Consider the following 20,081-nt stretch of genomic DNA (forward strand, 5'->3'; position numbering starts at 1 on the left):
TAGGTATGGTGTGTTTTGAGTGGTTTGCTGTATTTGCTTTTCACCAAAAATAGCACTGAAAGAAAGAAGGCCTTTCCAGAAAAAGTGCCACACTCAGTCTCGTTTGTGCTATGCAAAAACACACCTGGAAGACACTGAAGGTGCTATGGTCTAATGAGACCAAATTTGACCTTTTTGGACTGAACTCCAAGCGCTATGTTTAGCAAAAAGCAAGCACAGAAAAGAACAACGCAAGCCTTAAGGATAGGAAGGTGAATGTCCTTGAGGGGCCAAGTCAGAGCCCTGACTTAAATCCTATAGAAAATCTGTGGATGGACTTGAAGAGAGCAGTCCATTGCCACACACCAAGGAATTTGACTGAACTTGAGCAATTCTGCAAGGAAGAATGGGCAAATATTCCCCTAGGTGTGTTACTAAGCTAGTACAGACATATCCATAAATTAATGGCTATAAATAAAGCAAAAGGTGGCTCTACGAAGTATTAAATCAGGGGACTGATGACTTTTCCAACCCTGATATTCTAGTTTTTCAGTTTTGTTGTTGTTGTTGTTGTTGTTTAATATTTTCAGAACTGTTGCCTTTTTCTTTTCTTTTTTGTTATAAGGCAAAATGTGTAAATAAAGCTGGAAAGGTTTTTATTTATTTATTTTTTGGAATGGTTTTTGATTTCAGGCTGTACGAAAAATTCTATTTCAAAAGGGTATGATGATTTTCTATAGGCACTGTATAAAATGATTATTTTTGACAATCACATCTGTTAATAATTTTACTAAATGGCTGGTTCACACTTGTATAATATAATTTGAATAGGCTATAAATACATTGCACAATTTTTTAGTCACAGAATTAGGTTAGCCTACTCTTTTCAAAAGCAAAAAGATTTTGAAAAGGGGGTAGATTATTGTCTTCAGTGACTTTGAAAATGATGTAAAACTTGATTTATCATCTAATACATACAAATATACATGGATGTGTTCTCAGCCCTCTTTTGTACATGCTGTTGATCCACACTTCATTCATCAGTACATTCGTTGAAGAGACCACAGACAAAAATCTTCATTTGCCCTAACATGACTTTTATTTTGAAGAGATTGAAAAATAGCGATGGAATCAGTTTGCGCATGCGCCTGTCACAAAGCAGGAAGTAACTATTCCAAACTGTCAACAGTCCAACGCAGTACCAGTTACGACCGCTTGATTCTGTCCTCATATTTATGTTATTTCAAATTTAAACATTTTTCTTTGACAGTGATGTCTCGAAAGTCTAAAACAGAAGAATATTACCGCTTCTTCACTGTGGCAGATCCACGCACACACGAGAAAGGACACACGGAATATAAAGTAACAGCAAGGGTTAGTAGCACTATAATATACTACATGATCATATTTACATCTCTTTATCACAGAGAGGAATAATAAATACTGCATAGACATCAGATAAACTGTGCTTCATGAATGCATGAAGGCTAAAGAATCCTTATACAGAGGGTTAATAACTACTAGCCTCGTTTTATTTATCTGGTTTGCTATGAAACTCGTGATTTAAAGAATGTGGAATGAGATCCCGTGACTTCAGTGTTTCATGCACCAATCTCATCCCCATCCTCATTCATGCTTAAAATAATCAGCCCTTTTAAATCCTCTCCCTTTGGTGTAATGTGATTTAACGTATCACTTTCTCCACAGTTTGTATCAAAGACAAAGCCGGAGAATGTTAAAGAGGTATGATCATTTTTGTATGTTTGAATACGCACATGTTTGGAGTTGCATTGGACTCATTGTTGGTTTTAATGGCAGGTTGTGGTGTGGAAGAGGTACTCAGAGCTGAAGAAATTACATGGAGAGCTGGCCTACACTCATAGGAACCTGTTCAGACGACTAGAAGAGTTCCCCCCCTTTCCACGAGCGCAGGTTTTTGGTAAGGTCAATGAAAATGCTGAGACATGATGCAAACATTTGTGGCAATTTTGCCACTTTATTTCTCACCACCTGGATCTTAAGAATTTCATTTGTATGACTTTATGCTGTAAGTCAGCTTCTTTGTACTCCTCTAACTCCCCCACCGCTCTCTCTGTTCTTTCTTTTGTCATTCTTTGTCCGTGTCTCTCGCTCTCACAGGGCGTTTTGATGAGGCTGTGATTGAAGAGAGGAGGAAAGCAGCCGAGGCCATGCTGCTCTTCACTACAAACATTCCTGCTCTGTACAACAGCCCTCAGCTCAAAGATTTCTTCAGGGTAAGACAAATATATTTCAGTCATACCAACTCTTGGAGTGGATTATTTCAACCATATACATAGGCTTGATTTTGGCAGACGAGATCAGCCACGCTGCTGCTGCTACTGAACAAATACAAGAATTTGTTCAGCTTAGTCAAATAACAATCAAAAGGACAGGCTGCTGCAAGAAAATGGTAGAACCCCGTAGCAGATGTCTACAGGTGGCGCTGGAGAGGAGGATGGATCACAGGATAGGGTACAATATATATAGGCTGTCGCCCCCTATACCCTTAAATAGGGCACTATTTGAGGGGACAGCCATTTGTAGTGGTGTCCGAAACCATAGTGGACAATGTTGAGTGCGCTCATTCAATCCCACAATGCACCGCAATAACGAGTGTACAACCGATGCACGCTCAATGGCTAGAGAATACCCATAATGCACTGTGAGAGTCGCGCGCTGAATGAATTCCCGCGTCTCGCCAGGAGGTGGCCCCCGCAGCTGAATCAATCATCCATTCATTTTCCAAACCGCGCTGGTCCAGCATTATGATACAGGTATAAATTCCTTTTTAATTAATCATTAAATCGTTTAAAAGGTTTGAACATGCTAGTTCAACATAAATATTCATTACTACTGGAGCTCACAGTTTGCTACATTTCAAAAGATTATTAAACAGCAGCACAAACTATAAAAAATCGGCAGCCCTTCTGGTGCACTCAGTGTCCGAATTCACTCACTCATTTCATTCACTCCCTCAAGTGGACTATATTAGTGGAGTAATGTAGGGAATAGTGAATGAGGGTATAGGGGGCGATTTTGAACACAGCAATAGTTACGTGGATTAGGAAGTACTTCTGATTGGCTGCTTCCATGACTTTGGAAGAACCAGTCAGCACTCGGTTAGAGTTTCATGCCTGAATTATGTATATATTTTTTCCCCCACAAAAATCTATACACTACCATTCAAAAGTTTGGGGTCACTAAGATTTAAAAAAACAAACAAACAAATACTTTATACAGAAAATTCTTTTTTACATAAATACTGTTGATTTGAATCTATTCATCAGAAGAATCCTGAAAATAACACTATTTCCACAAAAATATTAGGCGGCAACTGTTTTCAACATTGATAATAATAAGAAATGTTTCTTGAGCACCAAATCAGCGTGTTAGAATGATTCCTGAAGAATAATGTGACACTGAAGACTGGAGTAATGATGCTGAAAATCACAGGAATAAATTACATTTTAAGATATTTTAATATAAGAAAACAGTTATTTTAAATTGTAATAATATTTCACAATATTACTGTTTTACTGAATTTGATCAAATAAATGCAGCCTTGGTGAGAATAAAGTCTCATTCAGACTGTCAGTCAAAATCCAATTTTTGTGCATATCCGATTGAAATCCGGTATTTAGCAGGTGTGAAGAGCAAAAAATGAAATGTTATTTTTACAAATCCATTTTGAGTTACATTCATATGAGATTTAAATAGGATTTCAAATGTATTTCAGTCTGACCGCTCTAATCGGATTTCGCATGGTTTATCACTTTCTCACGCCACATAAAACGTAACGTAACATCTCAGATGTTGTTATAGACAACATGCCTATAGTCGCAACAGAAACAAGTTTGTGTTGTTGCAAAGTGCTGGTCAAGCAGAAAATGACAATATAACGACATGTTTTGAGACCATTGGAGACTGCAGCACAGAAAAAGCCGCTCATACCAGCCTCCTACATTTCTGCCGCTGCTTCAGATGACGCAGTAGTCATGTGGTAAATAAGACAACATCTGTATTGCAAACCCCTCCATGTTGCTGTTGTTGTTTTTGGCGTGTACCTACCAATGCAATGTCATTGCCATAGAAACCAATGCATATATTGCGGAAAATGGAAGAACGCCATGGGAAGCACAATGCGATACACATTGTGGACAGTCTATAATTTAGACCAGATTCCAATATTTAGATCAATTCCAGAATACACATGTAATCAGATTTGGACTGAGCCTAAGAGACTTCTTTCAAAAACTTCTTTTCATTTTTTTTAATGGTAATGTATGCATATAGTTCATCAATTATTTTTATCAATTACTCATCCTCAGGAGTTCTTTAGCTGGAACATAAAAGAAATAATGCTCTTTTCAGAGTTCATAATGGGCACTGACACGGTCAAAATCCTAATATAATGAAAAAAACACGCTAAAAGTACCATAAAAGTTGTCCATATGTGACCTGTGTGCTTTATTTGTTTGCATCTTGTGAATGTTTATTTTTTTGGTAATCTGCTTGGTCCTTTTTCCTCTGTCAGGGAGGAGAAGTGAGGAGACCACTGGAGACAGCTGCCATTTCCACTTCTCTTCCGCCTCCTCTTATTCCTCTTCCTGAGAGGAACACTGAGCTGTTGGCTGAAGAAGAGACGGGGAGAGATGCTCCTATCCAGGCCCAGGAGCTGGAGTCCAACCAAAGACTGACAGATCTAGCCCAGCCAGAGATAGCAGTTGAGGCCTTCAGTGACATGGAAAGCAGCCCTACACAAGAAACACAAGGAGAAATAAAAATACTGGGACTGACAGAAAAAGAGAGAGACACTGACATCACAACACAGAGTAACGGCACGGACCAGTGCGCTGCTGCTACAGATGCTACAACACGTTAGTTTGTTATCCAAGTCTTTTATCCTGTTTCTATTCGATTTCAATCATGGCTAATTGGTCCATTCCTGCTTTTCATCTTCCAGATGCCTCGCTTGAAATTCCAAGTTCTCCAGTCGACCAATTAGAGGAGTTTGATTCGCTGTTTGATTCTGGATGGGAGGAACATTCAGACAAGGCTCCGCCTCCACTTTCAGATACAGACCTCGCCATTTTTGACCCGTGTGCCAAAGAAGGTAGGGAAGTCTGCACAGTGTGACTCATCAATTTTTTTTTTTTTATTCAAACCTCTCTCTCATCACCTTATTCAATGCCTCAGATCAACCATATGGATCACCCAGCCATGCTGAACTCCTGTCTGTCCCTCTAACTGGTCCAAATGGGACTGAGTCTGATGGAGATGTGAGCTATGTGCACCAGGCCGACAAAGAGCTGAATGCTGCCCAGGAACGAGAGAGAGAGGGTGATTACAGTGCAGCAGTGCAACGATACAGGATGGCTGTCGATATATTTATGAAAGGAGTGCAAGGTATGACAAACGGCTGTTTATGATAGCATACTAGCAAAACTGCAGTGTATAGTACAGATTGCACAGAATTCCCAAAAACCTAAACGCTACCTTTGTTAATATGTGCTGTATTCAACAAAGCACACTGTTGGGAATATAGTATCCCACAATGCATGTGCTTGACTTGACCTTCCACGGTTGTGCTCATTAATATATTTGTAGAAACTGTGATACATATCATAACCAGTGTTGAGGGAAGTTACTTTTAAAAGTAATGCTTTACAAAATTGTGTTACTCCCTAAAAAAGTAACTAACTGTGTTACTTAGTTACTTTTTCTCATGTAGGCTTGCTTGTTTGTCATTTTGAGTAATATTGAATCTATTTTTGTGCAAGTGAGATGAGTAAATGCATGTTCACATTTAGTCTAGACTCTAGAGCAACAATAAGCATCCTGTTTAAACACAGCACACAACGCATCTGCACTTACTCACGATTTCTCTCAGAATGGGGACAGGAGAGCTGTCAGTCAATAAATGGGAAAACAAAGTAACTTGCATTACTTATTTGAAAAAGTAAAACATATTTTGTTGTAAATTTAAAAGTAATGCATTACTTTACAAGTTACTTGAAAAAAGTAATCTGATTACGTAACTCACCTTACTTGTAATGCGTTACCCCCAACACATTTTAAATTTAAAAACATTTTAAAGCTCTTTACTATCACTTTTGATCCATATAATATATCCTTGCTGAATAAAAGTATTTATTTATTTGAAAAACAAAAACAGCAGTGTTTTAATAAATTGCATGACCAAAACATTGCTGTTTTAATAAACATTGTAGTTTTTATTCTTGTTTTCCATCTAAATAAAAATAAAATTGAAAAACTGGCCCCATGTGCAGATTACAGACCCTAAATCATACAAATGCCAATTTGCTGTGGTCAGAACGACCCTGATGTGATTAATTTATTGGAGAGGAAAGAGCAGAGTAGCTCTCAGCACAAGGACATTACATGCAATGTTTTTTCCTCGAAGCGGGAAATTAGCTCTTTTTGGATGCAATGCAAAATATTTAAATGGTAGAAGGGAAAAAAAAAACTCACAACATCCCTTTGTTCTACCCTTTTTCTCTTCTCTTTCTATTACCCATTCTGTCCTGCTAGGAGATGTAGATTTGAAGAGGAGAGAAGCAGTGAAGAGGAAGATTGCTGAAGTCCTAGAGCTTGCGGAGAGACTTCTATCTATACAGACTCCCACTCATGACCACAATACATAGAGAAACAATTTAAACACACACACACATACATACTAACTCAAGCTTCATCAAACCTGGGATACCCAAGCACACTCCCACATATGTACTCTCATGAACCGAGTTTTGACTAACACGCACACATATTGAAACAACCACGGTTTCACTTAAGTGCAACTCGCCGACCACCCACACGGTCAACACACACACACACACACACACACACACTTGACTCCCACACTTACCTTCCCGCTTATTTAAATAGTTACACTTGTAGCACCATCCAAACGGATGTGTCCAACAGCACTACACTCCCTGTACTGTAAGACCAAGCGATTTTTACTTGATTTTACATTATTTTAATGTAATCATCTAATACTGTTTGATCCTAAGGAACTGGAGACATCTTTAGTGGCTATTCAATTTTCTTTAATCTAACTTTTGTGTAAATTAAGCTGTTATGTAAATGACTGTTGTCTAAATGAAGACATTGCCTTTTCAATGGAATCTGCCTGTTTTGTAAATTATAAGTAATTAAAAATATAATATAAATATGAAATGGCATTCTCATCCCATTTTTTTTATATATATATATTTTTATATGATATTTCAGGGTGAAACAGTATATTCACTGTGTGTATTCAAAATGTAGGAAGGGACTTGATTCCATCCATTGGGAAATAATTGGATCGTGGGTGTTCCATACTAGAGTTTACAGTTGATTGTGGAGGAGTTCTCCACTCCTGAAACACACTGTGCTCTGTTTTGCTAGTATAGAGTGCATTAGTGCCCGCCCACTTTTTCAGCAGTGCTGGTTCCGGAAGTATTTAAGTCATTTCTTCCATAGGGATTTTTAAAAAAAGTCATCGTTAAAGCGTTATAAGCCATGAACCAAGCCAACCTGCTACGAGGTGAATTATAGCACTACAAACTGGTTTGAAGCAAAAATATTTGAAAATTGGACAAAAATACAAAGGTACAAGACTGTCTTCTTAACGGCTTTAGTGAGGGAGAGAACTACAATCCCATGAAGCATTGCGAACAGAATAATCGAATGATTGAGAATTATAAAACTATTAATTTATAAATGTTGATATATATATAAACGACATATTCTAAATTTATTGCAAAATATGCATATACATATACAAATATTTAAGTATTTTGAGAGTGTAGGGAGATCAACACGATTACGTCATTCGCAGTGCTTCATGGGAGTGGGCGGAGCTTACAAGATCTTTTGGCAGGTTTTGGTTGTTTTGACTCTCTGGTGTAATTTTCTGTACAGCATCAAGGGTAATGTAATTTTCCACCACGAATTCTGATGTTATACATAATTATTTTAAAATTAAGTTGAAATAATGCAGGCTGACAGCTTCATAAGAAGCCAAAAAAGCGCAGATGGGAGTGAAAAGTTTACAAATTCCATTTCCATAATGACTAACGCAATCTACCAAGATTAAGTTTAAGACATGCTTTTTTGGGTGCTAAATAATGGCGCAAATACCAGTAAATTGACTAACGCAAACCTTAGTAAATCACCTTGCATGATTCGTTTAAATACTATCCTTCCATAAATTTTGCGTCTGAAGCCTCAAAAATAACCGTGTTGCCTTTTCGGCGGTATTTCTTCACTGCGTTTCTTTAGTAAACCCTGACAGTAGTTTTAAACACCAAAAGAGGGTTTACACTGGCACAAGCTGTTAGTAAATCTGGCTCTTAGTGTCTTAACCCTCTGTTTTTCTAATATTCCATGAAAAATAAGAATTGTCAATTTTGATTTCATTGAGACTTTAACTGCTCAAATAATACACCTTTTAACGTAAGTAATGTAAGTGCTTTTGTATGCTTCACATTTCTACGTCTAAATCCTCTAATTAGCCCCGTTTGCTTGTTTTAAGTGCCTCACCATAATCAACATTATACACCACAAATGCTGTCAGTTGTATCGACTGAATAATGTCTAAATGGTTATTTTTACTATTTGTTTGCACACCCTAGATGACATCAACTTAGAAGGAAAGTCATTTACTAATAAATCGTGCACAATAATACCCGAGAGTGTGTATTACGAGCGTTAAAGGTACACTTTTGGCCCTCTAGAGACTACAAAGAAAACTGCATGCTTTTTGCGGAAGAAGAACATTGTTTTGGTTGTGCTTCGGCTCTGCGTTAAAACAATAGAAAACCATTATAAAGAAAACACTTAACCATTTAACACATTGCGTTCACATTCTTGGCTCATCTCGCCTACACATAGTACTCACCGTCAACAAAGTGCACACCGAATCCGGTCCCCCAATATCACTGTTCTAGCACATTAATGCATTAGTGTTTTTCACATTAACCGTTTAAGAACGTCTCACTGTTTTTAGTGCCCAAAACTTGCATTATATTCACATATTTTTTGTTTTTCTTCTTTTGAGATGGAAAATTGACTGGCCTGTAATGCATTTCTATGGATGTTGTGCCCACTCGGTCTACATGTCAGTCACGTGACTGAAAACTATGAATTTAACAGATAAGACCTGACACACAGGGCATATGTACGCAATGTACAGAATGTGTTTTGGAAGAATGATTGATTTATTGACTCGTTATTAAAATGTTAATTTTGGAAAAAATAAGTTACATCATGTACCTTTAAAATGGTCGATTTTCTTGTCATGTTGACTTTAATAGGTTTGAGCGCAGTTTTTTTTAATACACCACCAGATGTCGCTGTTTTGCCCAAACTAGATCAAGACATCAGCGCAGATAGATCCACATTTCTTAGGCCCTTCGTGTATTGGGGCTGTTGTACGCACTTTGGCTCTGTTTCTGGTAAAGGGAAGGAACGAATAGAAAGGACAAAAAGGATTACATAGCTGAAAGAACTGAGGGATGAGCAGAGGATGAGCGTGGATCATCTCTATTGTCAGTGGATGGAAAATATCCCTCTCTTTCCCCTCCTACTGTTGTTTTCTCGCTCTCCCGTCGGGCTTGTGTATTTGCTGTTTTGGCTGCCTGGAGTGAATGTGGAATGGAGAGAGGTTACCGCACCTGTGTGTGTGTGTGCGTGTGTGTGGCGTGTGTAAGCGATGAAGAGAGTCACAAAAAGGAAAACGCTGGGAGATGGAGTGTGTTTGGGCATTAGCATGCTGAGAGTGTCAGCTCTCAATGTCCCTCTCTCCCCCTCTCCATCCCTCATTCTATCTCTCACTCACCAATCCCTCTCTCCTCAGTGTCCATGGCAATTATACCATCAAAACACTCCAGCCAAAGAGGATAATTGCAACCTGAGTACTGCGGAGAGACTGAGAGGGAGAGTGAGTGAAATTGTGTGTGCGCGAGCGCGTTTTCTCACGTCTGTGGTATCTGTGTGCGGTTGAGAGCGCGAGTCGGTGCATTATATTGTATTCCTGAGGTTCTCCACCGCATTGTGAGAGTCATTTCGGTCAGAGATCAAAGAATATGTTTGCGGTGCTGAGAGGACAAGGACAATCCATTGAAGACACATGCACACACTCACAGTTTTAATAATGTGCATTACCGCCAGTTTCCTGAAACTCAAGGTCAGAGGCGGAAACTCAAAACAGAGCTTCAGTAAAGAGGAGTTTTATCAGAAAGCTGGTGAAACAGTGGCCATGGCTCAGCTGGATCCAGAATCCAGTGGTGTCACGGTTACATTTTGTGTTCAAATGATATCTATAAAGATCTATAGTAGCCAATAGCTTATATAACACAGATATAAAATTCACAGGCCCAAAACAATATTTTTTATTGCTTTAGCCGACAACGTCGCTTGAGATATATACACTACCTTTCTATATATATATATATATATATATATATATATATATCAGTATCTCACAGAAGTGAGTACACCCCTCACATTTTGTAAATATTTTATTATATCTTTTAATGTGACAACACTGAAGAAATGACACTTTGCTACAATGTAAAGTAGTGAGTGTACAGCTTGTATAACAGTGTAAATTTGCTGTCCCCTCAAAATAACTTAACACACAGCCATTAATGTCTAAACCGCTGGCCACAAAAGTGAGTACACCCCTAAGTAAAAATGTCCAAATTGGGCCCAATTAGCCATTTTCTCTTCCCGGTATCATGTGACTCGTTAGTGTTACAAGGTCTCAGGTGTGAATGGGGAGCAGGTGTGTTAAATTTGGTGTTATCGCTCTCACTTTCTCATACTGGTCACTGGAAGTTCAACATGGCACCTCATGGCAAAGAACTCTCTGAGGATCTGAAAAAAAGAATTGTTGCTCTACATAAAGATGGCATAGGCTATAAGAAGATTGCCAAGACCCTGAAACTGAGCTGCAGCACGGTGGCCAAGACCATACAGCGGTTTAACAGGACAGGTTCCACTCAGAACAGGCCTCGCCATTGTCGACCAAAGAAGTTGAGTGCGCATGCTCAGCGTCATATCCAGAGGTTGTGTTTGGGAAATAGACGTATGAGTGCTGCAGAGGTTGAAGGGGTGGGGGGTCAGCCTGTCAGTGCTCAGACTATACGCCGCACACTGCATCAAATTGGTCTGCATGGCTGTTGTCCCAGAAGGAAGCCTCTTCTAAAGATGATGCACAAGAAAGCCTGCAAACAGTTTGCTGAAGACAAGCAGACTAAGGACATGGATTACTGGAACCATGTCCTGTGGTCTGATGAGACCAAGATAAACTTATTTGGTTCAGATGGTGTCAAGTGTGTGTGGCGGCAACCAAGTGAAGAGTACAAAGACAAGTGTGTCTTGCCTACAGTCAAGCATGGTGGTGGGAGCGTCATGGTCTGGGGCTGCATGAGTGCTGTCGGCACTGGGGAGCTACAGTTCATTGAGGGAACCATGAATGCCAACATGTACTGTGACATACTGAAGCAGAGCATGATCCCCTCCCTTCAGAGACTGGGCCGCAGGGCAATATTCCAACATGATAACGACCCCAAACACACCTCCAAGACGACCATTGCCTTGCTAAAGAAGCTGAGGGTAAAGGTGATGGACTGGCCAAGCATGTCTCCAGACGTAAACCCTACTGAGCATCTGTGGGGCATGCTTAAATGGAAGGTGGAGGAGGGCAAGGTCTCTAACATCCACCAGCTCCGTGATGTTGTCATGGAGGAGTGGAAGAGGACTCCAGTGGTAACCTGTGAAGCTCTGGTGAACTCCATGCCCAAGAGGGTTAAGGCAGTGCTGGAAAATAATGGTGGCCACACAAAATATTGACACTTTGGGCCCAATTTGGACATTTTCACTTAGGGGTATACTCACTTTTGTGGCCAGCGGTTTAGACATTAATGGCTGTGTGTTGAGTTATTTTGAGGGGACAGCAAATTTACACTGTTATACAAGCTGTACACTCAGTACTTTACATTGTAGCAAAGTGTCATTTCTTCAGTGTTATCACATGAAAAGATATAATAAAATATTTACGAAAATGTGAGGGGTGTACTCACTTCTGTGAGATACTGTATATATATATATATATATATATATATTTACAGTTTACATATAAGTTTACAGTTTATGTCAAGTTTAGTCTTACAATCAGGGTTAGGTGCTTCTTATTCACCTATCATTTTTCTTTGATTTTAGGGATAACTTATGGGTAGGATTAGGGATACATTTTTGGACAGGAATGTTGTTCCAGGATCATCAAAATATGTTGACCCAGGAACGCATCTAATGCGGCAAAATTAGGACGTGATATGTTAACAAACTGATCCTTATTGTAAAGGTCACTGGAGATCTATTGGAAAACAGATCATGTGCATCATGTGTGTAAAGCCTTTGGTAAATTTTTCGTACTGACACTAGTTGAAATGACCATTTCATTGTTCATCCTTCATAGTTTTCGTCCAATAATCTCAAAATATCTTCCATTTAATCAACCTGCCTCTTTTTTATATGTATTATAAACACTCTCACATCCTGGTTGTGTGGATTTGTCTTCCCTGGGGGTTTTACGTCTTTGTGGTACTAATTCCTGAGGACTTGATTCATTATTCTGTCCCTTCAGATTGAATATCCTCTAGTTCAACTGCAGTTGTCACTCACTGTCTCTCCTCAGTCACCTTGCCCAAGGCTGAATGTGTGAGTGCTCTTTTCTCTCATACACACTTTCCCTCAGAGGCAGCCAATGGGCAAACACTTTGCCTGTCCATCGACCCCCTCAAACGTCTATCTCCACTCCTGCTTTCTCTCTCTCTCTCTCTCCCCCCGCTGGATACCACATTTTCATTCCGTGCATATTACGGACTCATAATGCAATATGTTTGATCGTGACTCATTCAAATGAGACATTTTGATATGTCTCCCACCATTTGAAAGGATCGACATTCGTGTGGCATTTTTAAAACACTGCTCGCAAATGGCTGCGTCCCTTTGGTGTATTTCATAGCTCTTTGTTAGAATTGCTCATGCATTTTAATATTGTTTGCTGTCAGTCATTTGGCTTCAGTTCAAAGGATTCACTGTGAGTTGCTAATGTAGTTCAAAAGCCTTTCAGCCTGACCTTACAAAAGGTGTGTGTGTGTGTGTTTACAGTGCAAATGGACTGTATTGTCGGATAAGGAATTTATCAAGGAATTTAACACCTGCATTGCACAGTTACTGTCATTTTTTACTGAGAAAAAAATGAATTTAGAATTCAAATAGAGAGAAAACCATTAGCCTCAATGCCACTTGTCAAAGTATGTGAGTTGTGTTAATGTCCCTTCTATCTGTCCAATATTTATTTGTTTTTAAAACTACATTTCAATTACATGTGTTTACTTAGATCGCTCTATAGTCACAAGCACCTTTTATTAATAAGGCTTTGTGTCACATTTCTTGTTTCCATAACAACAGTGGCCACTGGTTATTGTGAACAGTTTGGTTGGTTGAGGTGTATTTCAGTGAAGTGGGGGAGAGAGGGAGTGATGGAAACAATGAAAGAGAGAGAAGGGGTGCTATGAAGAGGAGTGGAGGGACCGATAATCAGCTTTCACACATTGAGGGGTAGAGGAGTCTCTGATTATGAAGAGCTCTGTGGCTGCTTTTTCATACCGGCCTTGGCATATACAGTCTCTTACAAGGCACGTGTTTAGTGGAATATGTAATCAAAAAAGTTCAAACAGACCTTCTAGTTCTTCTTGTACCTATTATCTACTAAAATATTTTCTTAAACATGCAGGTAGATATTCATCCTCTCTTAAAACGATCGATACTAAGTCAGAAGTTTGATTAGACAAAAATGTTATAATTCCAATTATAGATTTTCCAACATACTAGTTAGTTACAGTCAGTGTTACTATATCGGGTATGTGGCATTAGTCAAAAAAAAAGAACATGAGGAAAAAAGACATTTCAAAAATTGTAAAAGAATGTGTACAGAATTCCTATTAGAATTCTATCATCATTTAGAACCTCTCCTAATGCATTCCAGTGGAAGAAAAAAATAAGAATCTTCAAAGAACCAAATATGTTCCACCTCAAAAACAAATTCTTACAGCATTTTTTATTTTTAAAAGTCCTGTGGAATGTTGCATAATCATTATCAGAAACCTACTTTTGTATCAGAATAATGTGTTGAACCTTTAGAGGAGCTGTAAGTGGTTTAAAATCCTGAAAGATTTTCTTTACATTTCTTGTGTATACACTACCATTCAAAAGGATTCATTGTCACCAAGGCTGTATTTTAATAAAACATACAGTAAAACAGTAGTATTGTGAAATAATATTACTAGAGATGCACTGATATATTGGCCAGTAATCGGAATTGGCCGATAAAAGCAAATTTTCATACTATCGACTATCGGCTAATAGTTTAAAAACAGCCAATGGTCAGGGCCGATATATCCTGTCAATCAAAAGAGGGCGGGAAAATGCATTGAATTTGAGCTTTTTGTAAAGAAAATGCTAAGAAACCAATTTGATGTTCAATATTAATAGTAATTATATGAATTAATAACATTCAGAAAGTTAGGAAATATTAATTTAATCTTCAGATTTGAGTAATGTGTTTGATACCAGTTACTCTGAAACAAGTTAAGAGAATAAAGTTTTTATTTGCATTTCTTTCAAAATATAATAATTAAAAATATAATGATTAATTATTAATTACAATGAAATTATCATTATTTTAAAAGAAGGTATAAAAGGCAGAACCCCCAAACAATCGGTATCGTTACCGGTATTGGCAGATATCACTCTAAATAAACGCGGTATCAGTGGAAAAATTTAGTATCAGTGCATCTCTAAATATTACCATTTAAAATAAGTGTTTTAATGTTTTTTAAAAATGTAATTTATTCCTAATGCAAATCTGAATTTTCATTTAATCTCTTTGGGAACCTTAATACTGTTGGGAGCTGATCAGAAAATATATAAATCGACTGTTTGTTTTGAGAAAATTCTATTAGGGCTTTTTAGCTTTTTACATTGCTTGAATTAGATCCTTATCAATTATTACGTTTCAATTTAATTACATTTTAAATCTTAACAAGAACTGTGGTAACTATGGTGGAAAAAAGGTCACAATAATAAATTTACCATATATGTACATCGGATTATTTTGGTAAATCGGGTCGTTTTTGATTGGTGGAGGCTCAGAACCAAGTAGTTGCCCCACGTGGAGAGTGTGTGAGAGAGTGAAAGAGAGAGACAGTAAACTGTGTGTGCGCGCGCGTGCACTGGGGGCAGCGGACATCCCTCCCTCACGCCTTGACGCCTACTGGCTGATCACCACGCGATAGAGTGCGCGAGGATGAGAGATGGACAGCGCGAGACAGGAGCGACAGCAATAACAGGAAACTCGGTGGCGCTTGTAAAGCTGATGCTCCCGGTGACCAGCGGACACCTCGACAAGAGCGAAATATAACACGACAGGAAAGTGACCGACCGGGGGATGCTTTCTAGCTAACTGTTTTGTAAGTTTTTAAATATTTTCAGTTCCTTTTTACATTTGGGACATCTACGTATTTGTTTGTCCTTGTCAAATGCGCCTCATCTATTTATCTGTTAATGAATCTGCGACACGCGCGCGCAGAGTTTACAAATGTCCGCTCGTCCGCTCGTGCGCTCTGCACCGGTATTCGAGCAGGAGCGAAATCTGTCTTCATAACAAGAAAACTTTGACGTGAACTGCGATATTTACGTCGTGTTGGTTAGTGTGTCAGTCAGTAATTAACGCAAATCAATTTCTATAATTTATCCCTGAGGGTGTTGTCCTTCCATCTGTTACATTTTTTTTTCATGGCAGTTAAACGGCTTTATATTTGACCAGTAATCTGATGACATCTGTGGCATTTGTGCCAATGAGGAATAGGCAAAACGTTTAGGACAGTAATTTCCATTAATCTGATTTGAGGATAAATTATCTATATATCTATACTCTACTTAGTAGTACTAAAAGGTCTGAATTAAGTAAAAATGCAGATTCAGAGCTTTGGGACTATAGTAATCTCATTAAAATATTTACTGTCTCACCATCCATGTATTTGTGTTGGGTTGAGTATGTGTGTGGGGGAGAGAGAGAGAGAGAGAAAGAGAGAAAGAGAAGGATGAGAGCAATAGAGTCAACAGTCTGAACAAACACAGGGTACAGCTGTCAGCAGATAGATAACGCACACATGCAGAGAGGAAAAAAGAGACAATGATGATGCCGATAACAATGAGAGGATTATGAACAATTTTAAAACCGATCCAGATAGCTACATATTTTCGTCTACGATTATGCATTTATTTTCAGCAATTTGTGCTCTCTTTAAAGATCCTGAAACCAGATCAGAACGGAAAAGGGGGTTATGGATTCCCCTTCGGATCGATTTCATCAGCAGCCTTCCCAGATGTGTCCCTTCGAACTGTATCACAGCCTGCCAGATTCCAACCCCTCAAGCCACCGATTTTCCCCTAGCAGCCTGTCTTCCCACCCACTCTTTTCCCCTCTCATGCACCCCAACAGTGCGTCCCAAAGGTGGGGTAGTTTCCGTCAGCGTCAGGGCTTGTTCCCTGGGCTCCTGGTAGAGGATGATATAAGTGAGGAGGATGTGTTTGGGAAGAGGGAGTTTGCTCTTGGGGCTACCGCCTCATCTCAGCGCTGTCATGGAGAACGAGGACAAAGCTCGGGTCCCGAGCCCGGCAACTGGGGACAGGATTTTGGGAGAGCTAAGAGACCCAGGATGGACTCCGCAGCTAGAAACGAAGAAGAAACTGGTAGAGAAGGCAAGAGAGGGAGGAAGAGTAGAGCTTTGGTTAGAATGGGCGAGAGGAAGGGAGCAGAACAAGGGAACAGGAGGGAAAGCAGGGAAGGCAGGAAACGACAGCGACAAGAACTGAAGCTTCAGCTGGAGGAAACCAGAGGGAAACTTCTAGAACTCCAACGCAAGGTGTGGAGAGTGTACGGAGGGCAGGCGGATGACGAGAAAGGAGGCGAAGAAGAACAAGAGAATGGGGCGATCAATCTCGATGAGGTTGCGGAGATGTTTTCCGACAGTGACGATCCACTCGTCAGCAGCGGATTTTCTCCTCCACGCTGTTCGTCTAAGAAAAACAATGAAACCAATGGGAATGGCAGCGCTGAGATGTTTCCAGAGACCTCCGTGGACCTGGACTTGGAGTTAAATGGTGATCAAGTGTGGCTGGGCTGCAGCTTGGTCAGAGGTGAGTGGGAGAGCGCAGAAGGAGGGCAGAAGTTTGCTCAAGCTCTAAAACAGGAGCTTGCAAATGTCGTGGCTCAAGTTATCGACAGAGTTGTCCGTCTCTATGCTGAAACCGACCCCTCAACGGTCACATCCGCCACTGTTCCCCAAGAAACCAGCATGACGTTGGATCTAAATTCAGACAGGAGGCCGAGACCTCAGGCAGTAGAGCAGGTGGAAGCTTTGCCACTAGTCACAAAGAGTCCTCAAGACAAGAGGGCCTCTATCGCTCAAAGTGTACACAAAGACCTCCTCCTCCCTCAAGCCAATCCCAGCCTCCCTCCGCTGCCCCAGCCCCCTCTCCCGGCACTTTTACCCCCCAGGAGCAAAGACCACTTCCTGCCCTCCTATCCCCCAGACAACCCCGTTGCCTTACCCCTTCTTCACTACACCATGCAGAATCTCTTTGCCCGCTCCCTTTCCAGTTTGCCTCTTCATAAGGACTGCCTGTCTGAATCTTTTATGGACTTCCGTTCACACAACTCTGCATTCCCACCCCTCCCATTGTTGGGGCAGCTAGACCCCTCTCCATCGGATAGAGCGAGAGAAGGAGGGATGAGGGGAGGTGGAGCAGGAGTGGTGGATGGAGGAGATGCAGCACTCTATCTTGCCGCTGGGTCAATATCCTTTAATAAAATTGTGAAGAAAAATATGTTTACACTAGTGTTCAAAAGTTTAAAGACATTTATTTGCATTAAATTGTTTAAAATTGACAGTAAAGACATTTATAATGTCAGTTTAATATATATATATATATATATATATATATTTAAATAAGACCTATGCATCAAAGAATCCTGTTTCACTGTTCCACAAAAATAAAAACGGCACATTTGTATTCAACACTGAAAATATGAACTGTTTCTTGAGCAGCAAATCAGCAAATTAGAATGATTTCTGAAGGATCATGTGACACTGAAGACTGGAGTAATGATGCTGAAAATTCACAGGAATAAATTAAATTTTAAAATATTTTCAAATAGAAAACAGTTATGCTAAATTGTAATAATATTTTTGATCAAATAGCTTTGGCGAGTATAAGAGACTTCTTTCAAAAACACAAAAAATCTTACAGGCCCAAAATGATTGACTGGTAGTGAAAATTATATATACAAACATAGAAATATGTATTTGTGGTATCGAACATTCCTTAACCATCTACACTCTCAGGAAGGTCTCTCTCCATGCCACCTGAAGAAAGCCAAACTCATGTTCTTCTACACACGCTACCCCAGTTCCAGCACACTGAAGACATATTTCCCTGATGTCAAAGTGAGCATCATTCATATATCCTGATTTCAAAATATTATAGCTTTATGTGTATATCTCACACAAATTATATAATTATATGGGCTAATGACTTATTGAATGAAGTCACACTGACCTATATACAGCAGTCTGGCATGGTTTCCCTTTTGAAACAGTCTGAATCAATTAGAGCAGTCAGAAAATGTTCCTACATTTATGAGTGAATGTCAATGATTTTTTTTAAATTAAATCTTATGTATTATAATTACATTACACATCACAGAATGAATGTCTCCAAAAAATGATACTACAGTATTTAATGCTGACCTACATTCATTATATAGCCCATATTTTTGAAATGCTGCTAGAATTAACTTGGCTTTTCTTTCTTTTCCCCCCTCGCACAGTTCAATCGCTGTGTCACTTCACAGCTGATTAAGTGGTTCAGTAACTTCCGGGAGTTCTTCTATATCCAGATGGAGCGCTTTGCCCGCCAGGCAGCCAGAGAGGGGCTTACATCTGCCAGGGAAAGATCACTCCGCCTGGGCAGAGACACTGAGCTTTACCGCATTCTCAACATGCACTACAATAAGAGCAATGATTACCAGGTCAGTGTGTGCATGTGCACATGTGTGGGTGCTGCGTGTAACCGTTCAATTACGTGTTTAAACGTCATGTCTGTTTTCTAGGTTCCGGAAAGGTTTGTGGAGGTATCTGAGGTAGCCCTGAGGGAGTTTTTCACTGCCATACAGAGTGGTCGGGATGCTGATCCGTGCTGGAAGAAGGCCATCTACAAGATCATCTGTAAATTAGACAGCCCAGTGCCTGACAGCTTCCGTCTGCCCGGCTGCCCCACAGACACTTACCGGATGGGCTAAATAGAGTTTATCACACACATGCACAGCCTCATAAAAAAACATAAATTGTGCACAGATTGATATCATAAGTGTGCAAGAACGGTTAACAATTTGAATTAGTAGCAAAAAAACAAGAAGAAAATGTACAAAATTATGCTGTAAAGATCGAGAACACTGAATAAGTGTTTTATTACTATCATCATGATGCTCAAAAGTATTGTTTAAACATTATCTGATTAATACTTTAGTCAAGCGGTTAGCACTGAAAAATGTTTTGATTATATGGGGGGGAAAAATCTCATTTTATTCGCTGTTACATTATTGCTCATTAATATAACTGAAAATGCAGGCCTGGTTGGCTTTTGACCTTTTTATATTACTTGTTATTACAATATACATTGTTACATAATGTTGCTGAGTTTCTGTGAATTTGTGGTGTCATGTAATAAAATAAGTCCAAACAAACTTTGCTGTCAGTCAACGCTTCAAATTAGCGCCACAATAACACTTCTTGTCAGATGCATATGCAGCCTTGCATGACATATTATTGGCTGAGTAATAATATGATTGAAGTGCACTAATCTAACAGAAATTAAAATAGTTCAATAACAAGTAAAAGGTCCAGATATAATAATAGTTAAAGGGTTAGTTCACCCAA

The 20,081-nt window shown here is 39.4% G+C and overlaps 2 protein-coding genes across 2 annotated transcripts; both read left to right on the plus strand.

Annotated features, from left to right (window-relative positions):
• The first annotated feature begins 1,127 nt into the window (after positions 1-1,127).
• snx15 (sorting nexin 15) lies at positions 1,128-7,200 on the plus strand. Its single transcript, XM_051901020.1, has 8 exons — positions 1,128-1,353; positions 1,687-1,722; positions 1,798-1,918; positions 2,119-2,234; positions 4,535-4,877; positions 4,964-5,113; positions 5,197-5,406; positions 6,553-7,200. Exons 1-8 carry the CDS (start codon positions 1,252-1,254, stop codon positions 6,663-6,665), a joined length of 1,191 nt encoding a protein of 396 aa, XP_051756980.1. The 5' UTR covers positions 1,128-1,251; the 3' UTR covers positions 6,666-7,200.
• An 8,072-nt stretch (positions 7,201-15,272) lies between these two features.
• On the plus strand, positions 15,273-19,888 carry prox3 (prospero homeobox 3). Its single transcript, XM_051900985.1, has 5 exons — positions 15,273-15,548; positions 16,391-17,939; positions 18,483-18,590; positions 18,974-19,174; positions 19,256-19,888. The coding sequence occupies exons 2-5, from the start codon at positions 16,425-16,427 to the stop codon at positions 19,442-19,444; spliced, it is 2,013 nt and encodes a 670-aa protein (XP_051756945.1). The 5' UTR covers positions 15,273-15,548; positions 16,391-16,424; the 3' UTR covers positions 19,445-19,888.
• The last annotated feature ends 193 nt before the right edge of the window (positions 19,889-20,081 follow it).

The sequence above is a fragment of the Ctenopharyngodon idella genome, chromosome 7, assembly GCF_019924925.1.
Source record: "Ctenopharyngodon idella isolate HZGC_01 chromosome 7, HZGC01, whole genome shotgun sequence".
Lineage (NCBI taxonomy): Eukaryota > Metazoa > Chordata > Actinopteri > Cypriniformes > Xenocyprididae > Ctenopharyngodon > Ctenopharyngodon idella.